This window comes from Ambystoma mexicanum, chromosome 13 (genome assembly GCF_040938575.1).
Source record: "Ambystoma mexicanum isolate Mex_15411 chromosome 13, UKY_AmexF1_1, whole genome shotgun sequence".
NCBI lineage: Eukaryota > Metazoa > Chordata > Amphibia > Caudata > Ambystomatidae > Ambystoma > Ambystoma mexicanum.
In genome coordinates this window covers 832101620-832112788 of record NC_090938.1, presented here as the reverse complement: position 1 = coordinate 832112788, position 11169 = coordinate 832101620, and the positions used below count along the sequence as shown (strand labels likewise).

Genomic DNA, 11169 nt, shown 5'->3' with positions numbered 1-11169 from the left:
AGGCTGAGCCCATTCGGGGAGAGTTTCCCACCAGGATCTTCCTGGCTCTGGGAAGAGGCTGAGCCCCTTCGAGGAGAGTTTCCCGTCAGGATCTTCCTGGCCCTGGGAAGAGGCTGAGTCCATTCGAGGAGAGTTTCCCGTCAGGATCTTCCTGGTTCTGGGAAGAGGCTGAGCCCCTTCGAGGAGAGTTTCCCGTCAGGATCTTCCTGGTTCTGGGAAGAGGCTGAGCCCATTCGGGGAGAGTTTCCCGTCAGGATCTTCCTGGCTCTGTGAAGAGGCCGAGCCCATTTGTTTCCCATCAGTATCATCCTGCAGGGAGAGCGTTTATCCCCAGCCACATTCAGGGTGCGCGTTACAAATCCCAGGTTATGCCCGACCTTTAACGGCTGCATGGAGGGGGGCAGAGAATGGGCTTATGGACATTAGCTGTGTGTAAGTGCCACATAGAATGTGTGTGTGCGACCCCCCCACCCCACACCCCTGGTACAGACATGTGTGTTGTAGTATTTTCAGGGGTTATGCCCTGGAGTCCGGTTACTCACCCCTTTCCTCTGAAGATTATTACGTGCCCCTCAGTGTTTCATTCATTTTATCACACACGTGCCTCCCACAAGTTGACAACACTGTATTACAAATGGCTTCATTCTTCTGGCGAGTTGTATATACCAAGCACACACGTTTGTGTACACTTTTTTTTATTAACTTGTTCAAATGGCTTTATTCTTCTTACTTGGTTCAGAAAAACAAGAAAGCTGTGCTTATTGGCAGGATGTTCGACATCACATGCGCAGGAAAGTAAAACTTTCTAATATACAAAAACCCACATTTTGTTAATAAAAAAAGAAAACAATGCAAGAAAGAAAAAAGTGACTGTGGAGTGCCTGAAGAGGCAAAGACCCTGAAAGTACTGCCTGGTCAATGAGCGCAGAGCTAAGGGGGGGTCGCCACATTCACCCGGAGCCAGCCATAAACACAGTGCATGGTACAGGTACAAAAATACAGTCAAACATGGCGCTGCGCGGGGACCTGTTGGGCGTGGCGTTTTACGTAGGCTCCGCATATTTGTTCATGCTGAAATGTCAAGACACATCCCCTGGGGGTGCACGATCTCCTAAGGGTGTTAGACATGTGAAGCTTGTCGGGGAGGGAGGGTGCCCCTCCAAGCTTCCCGAGACCCACAGGCGCAAGTGTTTCTTCCACAGTAAAAGTCTCACTTTAGGCTGGAGGGACACCCAATGACTCCACTTGTGTTGGGTCCATTACTCTGGCTGTATGGACATTTACATAGTGGGGGGTTGGGGGGGAGAATTAGGACGTGAGGCACACCAGGGAGTCTCCCTATAATGGGAGATAGTGGTTGAAGTTGTGGGGGTGTGCCTGCGATATCACGTCCTTGCAAGTGGGAGATTTGGAGTGGGGAGTGGTACAGTTGTTGGGAGTTTTGGGCTGTCTGTGAGCACTGTTGTTGCATCTCCTGAATTGGAAAAGTGGATTCCATTGTGTTGGTGAGAGTGCAGTGGATTCCATTGTGTTGGAGAGAGTGCAGTGGATTCCATTGTGTTGGAGATAGTGCAGTGGATTCCATTGTCTTGGAGAGAGTGCAGTGGATTCCATTGTGTTGGAGAGTGTGCAGTGGATCCCACTGTCTTGGAGAGAGTGCAGTGGATTCCATTGTGTTGGAGAGAGTGCAGTGGATTCCATTGTGTTGGGGAGTGTGCAGTGGATTCCATTGTGTTGGAGAGAGTGCAGTGGATTCCATTGTGTTGGAGAGAGTGCAGTGGATTCCATTGTGTTGGAGAGTGTGCAGTGGATTCCATTGCGTTGGAGAGAGTGCAGTGGATTCCACTGTCTTGGAGAGAGTGCAGTGGATTCCACTGTCTTGGAGAGAGTGCAGTGGATTCCATTGTGTTGGAGAGAGTGCAGTGGATTCCACTGTGTTGGAGAGTGTGCAGTGGATTCCACTGTCTTGGAGAGAGTGCAGTGGATTCCATTGTGTTGGAGAGTGTGCAGTGGATTCCATTGTGTTGGAGAGTGTGCAGTGGATTCCATTGCGTTGGAGAGTGTGCAGTGGATTCCATTGCGTTGGAGAGAGTGCAGTGGATTCCATTGCGTTGGAGAGAGTGCAGTGGCTTCCATTGCGTTGGAGAGTGTGCAGTGGATTCCACTGTGTTGGAGAGAGTGCGGTGGATTCCACTGTCTTGGAGAGAGTGCAGTGGATTCCATTGCGTTGGAGAGAGTGCAGTGGATTCCATTGTGTTGGAGAGTGTGCAGTGGATTCCATTGCGTTGGAGAGTGTGCAGTGGATTCCACTGCGTTGGAGAGAGTGCAGTGGATTCCATTGCGTTGGAGAGAGTGCAGTGGATTCCATTGTGTTGGAGAGTGTGCAGTGGATTCCACTGTGTTGGAGAGAGTGCAGTGGATTCCATTGCGTTGGAGAGAGTGCAGTCAATTCCATTGTGGAGCTCAGTTCTAGGGAAGGAGGCAGCAGTGGTTGGACGTACCTAGGACTCTCAGGGCCTTGCGGAGAGCAGCAGGGGATCGGGTGTTGGGCAATGCCTCTTGGCTCTCCCACAACAAAGGACAGAGCGCATGGAGTGGAATGTTGGAGACCGTTAACCCTTAAACCGCGTTGGCCTGGGGGGGATGCCTTTTTGTGGTAGCAATACCGGGGCTGCATTTTGTACTGCTGAGCCACTGTCCTGCAGTCACTAATGGAACCTCTAATCTGAAGCGTTGATTGGCGTGGCCCTCCCTGTACATGGTCTGCGCTCTTCCACGTGCCATCACAGGAAATGGTAAAGATATTGGGCCCCCTTGTAAAACCAGAGAGGGTGTCCTCCTACGACATTGGGAGAAGAAGAACATGCTTCCTCAGAGCGGGAGGTGCCACGTCTGTGAAGGAAATTCAAGACAGTCCCAACTCACCACACTTGGTGGCTGTCCAGTCTGCACTGAGATGCATGCTCCAGCATTAATCCGGCAGACAGAGTGGAAGAGCGCAGACCTTCCCCTAGAAGGACTACTCTGGGGATGTCGCCCCCGTTTCACCTCTCCCCCCCTGCACATTGGGTTTTCCATACACCCCTTTTCCAGCAATCACTCGGCCACAATCCCTATTTAACTTCTTGGCACTCCAAGATACATCACATTGTGGTGCTTGGAGATGAAGATTTGCCCAGATCCATAGAATCAGGATCCCAAAGAAGTGCAAAGAAAAGGTTTGCATGGTTCAAAATGTTTGAGGCTCCAATGCGCATCCCCTTCATCTGACTTTATAGCCCTGCCCTCCTGGCGTGATCGCTGATGCAGGATCTGCTCGATGCCGGGCTTCCTGTTTCCACTCCTTCAAGAGTAGCTTTGGCCTGAAAGTGGAGGCGTCATATGTCCATGTGGCCTTCCAAGATCTGAGAGGGTTGTTTCAGGTCAGCAACCAGGTGATGGTCCATCCTCTGTCTCACTCACACGTTTGTGTGAAAGAAAAAAAAGAACACTGTTCTGCTCCATTTGCTCGATGATGCATAGCCATTACCTGATGTAACACTTTTTTATTCTTGAAGCAGTTCTGCTACTGTATGTCAAGATGATTCCATGGTCTATTGATGTCATGTACCAGCAGTCAATGTCGGTTCCATCGTCTGTCAATGTCGCGTCATTCGTTATCTGTCAGTAGTTCCATCATCCATACGTGTCAATGTCATTCTATCGTCTGTCAATGTCGTGTCATTCGTTATCTGTCAATAGTTCCATCATCCATACGTGTCAATGTCGTTCTATCGTCTGTCAATGTGGCGTCATTCGTTATCTGTCAATAGTTCCATCATCCATACGTGTCAATGTCGTTCTATCGTCTGTCAATGTCGCGTCATTCGTTATCTGTCAATAGTGCCATCATCCATACGTGTCAATGTCGTTCTATCGTCTGTCAGTGTCGCTTCATTATCTGTTAATGTCGGTCTATCATCCATGAACGGCATGTGATTGGAAGTCATTCGTCTTTGGACACTAGAGTAAAGAAAAACGCTCCGCGGACAGGCAATGCCAAGCCATGGATGGACATCCATCACTGAAATATATCTTTAGGCAATGGCCTTATATCTTCAAGCAGGTTGAGTGACATTGGGATATCAGAAATGGAAAGAACATCAGACAATGCTCGGATACCAGAAAATGACTGGTATCATTAAAGAATATTACCCACTAGTCTGGAATTCTAAGAACATGGCATCAGACAGCTGCAACAAAATGACAACAACATTGTTAAACAACAGAGTAACATTAACTAAATAACCAACACAGGCAGTCAAGGCTATGCAACAATATTTACAAACAATTGTACGGTATTGGCAGACTGTAGACCAAGAGAGGTGGATCTAATGTATGGGCAGATCTTGTACAAAATGTGTGTATCCTGCCCCAGGGACCTGGGACTGAACAGAAACATATGGAACAATCACATGAGGATGTGCCTACAAGAGCCAGAAACTGGGAAGCGGAAAGGAGAATGTATCCCCCGCAATGCACAAGCCTCCAGACATCCGATCCACTCTAGGTCAATGCACCATCAACAACCTCGTGACTTGGCACTATCCATGACCTGCACGTTCTCTCCCCGAGAGGAAAGCACAGAACTTTCACTGCAGGCGACTTACAAACACAGCATGAATCCATACACTTGGCATTAAACAGGAAACACGAAGACAACAATGTCATTGCACATTGAATGCGCAAACACAAACGTTTGTTCAAGTCACTGGTCCCAGCTCGCCTTGGCGTTGGTCTTGGACCTTTGGTTGAGGTTTGGTTGACTTGCTGCAATGCTGGCCTGAGATAGACGCTTGTTCTTCCTGGCCTGAGATAGAAGCTTGTTCTTCTTGGCCTGAGATAGAAGTTTGTTCTTCTTGGCCTGAGATAGAAGCTGGTTCTTCTTGGCCTGAGATAGAAGCTGGTTCTTCTTGGCCTGAGATAGAAGCTGGTTCTTCTTGGCAGTATCAAAGTGTTACTTGGTGCACCTCTGCTCCAGTGTGTCTGTGTAGCACAGTCTGTATTTGCTGCAGCTTTTATGAGAAGCAGGTGATGGGAGCTTCTTGACATCTTGGATGTCAAGATGTGTGCCCAAGAAGGGTGAGGTGACGGGGATGTTTTTGCTCTTGTGTGGTGGGTGCTCCGGTTGATACAACTGAAGGTTGCTCGTTATCGGCGGCAGGATTCATCTGAAATGGCAGAAAAAAACAAGACACCAATGAACTGAAAGAAGGAAGAATGAGGACTGAGACACACATTTTAAAAACAACATGCTTGGCAAGCATTGATGCTACAATGGGGAACGAAACCGTATGTTGCCACACGGTAACCCTATGATGCACTCTTAAGGGGACAGCTAGTCCTAGGGCTTTTTAGTATAGGCTTTGGTGTGGGAACCCAACCTGTTCACAGGTTTGCTGTACTGTATTGTATATTTTTTTGTCAAGAAAATCAAAAATTTGAAGTCTAATCTTTGATCTCGTTGAGGTGTGACGTCATTTATCACATCAAAATTCAACAAAAGGTACTCAAATCAAGGCAAAAGTTTGACTAGAATTCCAATTAAATATCCATTGTGTACATTGGTCTGTTTTGTAGCACAGATACAATTTTACATTTTCAAATAAACACCAGTTCCAGTATTCACAACTCTGTGTTCACAACATTCACACAAGGGACAGTGATTACATAAAATGTCATTCAGGTCAAACCCAAAATAGATCCTTTTAGATTTTGTTGTGGCCAAAGCGTTTCGGATGCTTAGTGATCCTTCTTCAGGGCAAGAGCTATTGTGTTCACCTGTGGTAGAGGGACAGACTACTGCCCCCCTCCTGGACCCCTGCCAACGCCCTATCACCATTAGTCCCACAACTTCCTGCAGAAAGTGCATATTTGGCACCATTTAAAACATTCAATCAGAGAGATCTGAATAGAGCGGAAAGCGATTTTACACTCTGCACCTGACAAACATTATAGGTTATACAAAATATAAGCAACAACCACGGGGAATACTGATAAACGCTGGGGTATTTGGAGAGCGTATTTTAGAGCGTCCCCCTCCCATCTCCTGCCTGAGAGTGCACCGTCCTCTCTGTAGAGCCGGCTTCTGTGGGCAAGATGGGTGATATATCCCAAGAGTCCTCTCTGTAGAGCCAGCTTCTGTGGGCTAGATGGGTGATATATCCCAAGAGTCCTCTCTGTAGAGCCGGCTTCTGTGGGCTAGATGGGTGATATATCCCAAGAGTCCTCTCCGTAGAGCCGGCTTCTGTGGGCTAGATGTGTGATATCCCAAGAGTCCTCTCCGTAGAGCCGGCTTCTGTGGGCTAGATGTGTGATATCCCAAGAGTCCTCTCTGTAGAGCCGGCTTCTGTGGGCTAGATGGGTGATATATCCCAAGAGTCCTCTCCGTAGAGCCGGCTTCTGTGGGCTATATGTGTGATATCCCAAGAGTCCTCTCTGTAGAGCCGGCTTCTCTGGGCTAGATGGGTGATATATCCCAAACGTCCTCTCCGTAGAGCCGGTTTATGTGGGCTAGATGGGTGATATATTCCAAGAGTCCTCTCCGTAGAGCCGGCTTCTGTGGGCTAGATGTGTGATATATTCCAAGAGTCCTCTCCGTAGAGCCGGCTTCTGTGGGCTAGATGTGCGATATCCCACAGTCCTCTCCGTAGAGCCGGCTTCTGTGGGCTAGATGTGGGATATCCCACAGTCCTCTCCATAGAGCTGGCTTCTGTGGGCTAGATGGGTGATATATCCCAAGAGTCCTCTCCGTAGAGCCGGCTTCTGTGGGCAAGATGTGTGATATCTCACAGTCCTCTCCGTAGAGCTGGCTTCTGTGGGATAGATGTGTGATATCCCAAGAGTCCTCTCCGTAGAGCCGACTTCTGTGGGCTAGATGTGTGATATCCCACAGTCCTCTCCGTAGAGCCGGCTTCTGTGGGCTAGATGTGTGATATCCCACAGTCCTCTCCGTAGAGCTGGCTCATGTGGGCTAGATGTGTGAAATCCCACAGTCCTCTCTATAGAAGGAGAACGCAAGCATTTGGTTCTGGAAGAGGGCGTCCAGGATGAGTGCAATCTAGGAGAGTAGTAGGAAACCCCACCATAACATCTGTATATGATGAAGCTGCCCTCAAAGGTTAGCTAAATGGATTCAAGGCACAGACCTCAAAAGAACACAGTCAATGATTCTTTTATGTAAACACTCAGATATGGTCTCAAACACTTAAACACTTAATTCCAAAAATAACAAAAACATTTTTTTTAAGAATCAAACAGTTTATCAACCGATCACATACACAAGTGCAGAGGAGTTAGTGCACTTCTGCTTCAAAACAAAAAACAACAGAACAATGTATCAACATAACTAAAATTATAATGTTATAAGTAAGAGAAAACCTGTTACATGCAACAATTCAAACATCAGACCAAAGACAATAGTGTTGAAAAATGTTTAGTAAACAAGATTAAACAATCATTGTCTAAATGGGTTTATAGTGAAAAGACTGAAAAAAAAAAGATCGAAAAAAAGGTCGAACCAAAAAATCTCGAAAAAAAAAAAATCGAATTTTTTTTCAATACGTTTTTTTTTAAATGAGGGTTCCCCCCAAACACCCTTTTTTCATTTCTTTTTATTTTACCCCTTTTTTCACTTACCTGACCCCAAAAATACATATAAATAAATAAAGAAAAAATTCGATTTTTGTTTTTTTTTTCCGATATTTTTTTTTCGATATTTTTGTCATTCGATATTTTTTTTTCGGCCTTTTGACTGACCACTGTCTAAATGACCTGATAAAGACTGCCTTCATGTGGTGTGGCGTGGGTTATACTCTCTGGGACATCAAATGTCATTTAACAGATGTCGACACTCTGCGTTTCGGGCCTTTTCCTGCGAGGCGCATCCCTTCCTGTGGATTATAACAGTGGCCTTCATCAGGACTAGCTAGGAAGATTGCTTGTGTGAAGACTCTCTCTTTATCTTCACCCTAGTCATACAGCGTCTACGCTGACTGTGGACATCCCTGACATATGTCAGATAGATCCACAGTCCTCCTGTCATGTGACCCATCACGTGCATATCTGGGCTCAGCTGCCTTGAAGCACAGCTCATTGCTTTACATGTTTGGTATTTTAGTAAATAAATATCACATATAACGTTGGTATCTATATCCATATCCCTAGTTTATGATCACGGGAAATGGTAAAAAGAGAGAGGGGTGTCTTGCCAAGACGTTCCTCGGAGCGGGAGAATGCAGCACCCGTGGCATGCTTAGAAGAGGATTGAGAGGTGAATGGACCATCTGTCAATGGCGGGGACTCAGGACAGTAGTAAAAATAGATCTACAACCTTTTCTGAAAGTTAGGGGTAGTGCTCAGGATGCACGCATGATAGCAGGCTATTGCACGTCCTGATAGACACGCATTGCTTTCTCCTAGCCCCCAATGACTGGGGATGTCATTAATTGGGTGTGACATCCCTCGAGGATTGTGGACTAGAACTTGTGGAGCTCTGCGAGGATAGGGTCAGTCTGGGAAAAAACAGGGGGTCTAAACCAACCTTTGTTTGATGCAGGGCCTGCTCAAACAAGGGGCGGACCCACAAGCCCCACATTGCTACCCAAACATACCATGGAGCGGACCAGCGGCTTGGTGTCAGGATTGTGTACATGCCATTAAACAGGTTAGTGTGCTCCTGTGCCAACTGCTGTCCTTCCAAACTCAAGGCCCTGCTAGCATTTCACCCCACCTCCAGCCCCTTCCCATCCCACAATTTGTCCTTGGTCCCATATATGGGGCATCATTTCAATCGGAATGACTTACAAAGTAAGCACTAACATAGTGCAGAAGCAGTCCTAGGATACGGTCCCTTTACATGAGAGCATTCTTTGATAGTGTGACGTATATTGGGTAGTGAAGGGGTAAGTGTTAGGGAGAATTCTCTGTTTAGGCTGAATTTCCTAACCTAGCGAGTCCCCCAGCAGCTTTGCTGGATTTCTGGAGTTTGTTTTTTTCATCCTGCCAAGAGTGAGACTCTTTTCTCCTACTCTTGGACATGAATGTGGTTGATTCCTGTGAATGTCAATGTGTTCTATGGGCTATGGGGTCTTTTACTCCATAGGGTCTCATGTGTTTTGCTATGTGTGTTACACCGCACCCTCCGTGCTGTAACACTGGGGTGTCCTAGAGGATCCCCACCATAGACTCCATACCCTGGGACTGACTACTGTCTCCCAGGGCATGTAAAGTCACCATTGGCTTTACTAGACCTAAATTTACTAACAGAACCAGTACAAACCATCCTATTGTGGACGTACTGGTAGGGGTAATTCGATTACCCCTGGGTCTGTTGTTCGAGGGGGCACTGTCCCGTCCCCCCTCATCGAGTTTTGGCTGGTGGCAGTGGAAACTACTTGTTATATTCGACCCCAAATATATCTCTATGGGATTATTCCCATTGTTGGAGGCTAATACTTTTTCACGTTAGTCTCTAACATACCGCCGGTTTATTTATCTTAAATAAACCCAACCGTTGGTATTTTCTGCCAGAACTCGTTTTTTAAAATGGCGTCTGTGTTCACCTCTGTAACTACGAACCAAAGGTTGAGCCCTTTGTTCCACTTTTGGCGGGCTTCTGCACAGAAGCCCTCCAAAGTGGTGCCATTCTGTCTGGGTACCACAGGGGGTGTGGGAGGGGGTTTAGGCACCCTGACTGAGTTGCCTTGCCAACTCAAGTCGCACTCTTGTGTGATTGGCCCAAGTGGTGAGCCGCCCCACTCACCACTTAGTGTGGTTTGATTGACAGCTAGGCTGAATGAATGGGGGTTTTCTGCATAAAAGCAGGGCTTTTGGGACTGGATCTTCAGAAGTCGCCACAGGACCTAAGATTCCGACGAGGGTAAAGCTGAGCCGACCTACAATGACGACACCGCCGGTGGAGCTCTGCGGAGCCCTGCTGAACCGACTCACCAATTCCCAACGACAGAGGAGATCTCCCGGCTGGAGAGTCTTCTTCCCCTGACTGGTGGGAACAACCAGTCCCTTTGCTTTTTCTTCGCTTCCAAGGCATAGTGGTCGAATTGCCCGTGCTGAGCACCCCGGAAACCGGATAGCCACTAGCCCATACCGCGACCAAAAGGTGGTGCCTTGTGACAGAGCACTCCGCGGCTGGTCTCTTCCCTGGTGGTGCAACGATCTTCAACTTTCCTTCGACGACTAGACCATCTCATCTCTTGGCAAAGCCCCGACTTGCATCCACCACCAGGAACAACTGCCCCCGCCGGAGCTGGATCTTCACTTACAAGGTACCGTGTCCGCCTGGCTTCCCTTGTGACGGTTAGCATGAGGTGTCTTAAATCCTTACCTTTCCACTGGGTCGCCTCCAGACCTTCTTAACTTTTTGTTCTAAACTGGTCCAACCTTTCTGTGACAATTTGCTACAAAGACTCGAAGTGCATTTCCACTGTGATACTTTTTGGGACATATCGCCTTGCCTCTCTCCGAGTGGGCCTTGCCTTACATTTGCTTCGTAAAAGTGTTGGTACCGAGTTGGTTTCATACCCTGCCTTTTCTCTCCCGTTCTAACGAATATTAGAGTGCCATCTAGGTTAAAGTATTCACCTCTGTCTGCAAATAAGTGGTACCGTTGAACCTAGACTTGTCGAAATATTGTTAGGGGATTGATGTACTTATAGTAATTGAAGTTGTTTGCCGTATTAGTGCCAGAGTGTTTTCCTAGATGTGTTGTTAAAATAAATAATCATATATCTTTACACCCAAGCTCTGTTCCGTGTCTGCTTGTTCTACTGTGTAAATTGCCCTATCTTGTATACTCCACATACTGCCTAACTCTTCTTGAGGGAAGTCTGACTGCTCAGCCACAGCTACCAAGTGAATCTGGGTGGTACAGACTGCTACCAAGCGGGTTTACTGCCAAACACCTGTAGTCTTACATCTTTTGCAGTGGTCCCAGAGGGAACTGCACAGGTTTCTGCCTAACAGTAAGAATAGGTACCTCAACCAGGGACGGGAGGACAATACAAAATGTTTTAATACTGATACTGGAGGCCATTATTTACACATTCTCACCATTCCTGTATTCTGTTCTGAGAGCGGAAAGCAGGAGATGGGGGTTGAGCAGCTAGATTC

The 11169-nt window shown here is 47.2% G+C and overlaps 1 protein-coding gene across 1 annotated transcript in view; it reads right to left on the bottom strand.

The window, feature by feature from the left end:
* Positions 1-678: 678 nt before the first annotated feature.
* The window catches only part of PPP1R18 (protein phosphatase 1 regulatory subunit 18), a 154284-nt gene continuing 143793 nt past the window's right edge, over positions 679-11169 (bottom strand). The window contains exon 3 of the mRNA XM_069635322.1: positions 679-5210. Coding sequence (XP_069491423.1) covers positions 5191-5210 — 20 coding nt within the window. The 3' untranslated portion in view covers positions 679-5190. The remainder of the gene's footprint in view (positions 5211-11169) is intronic.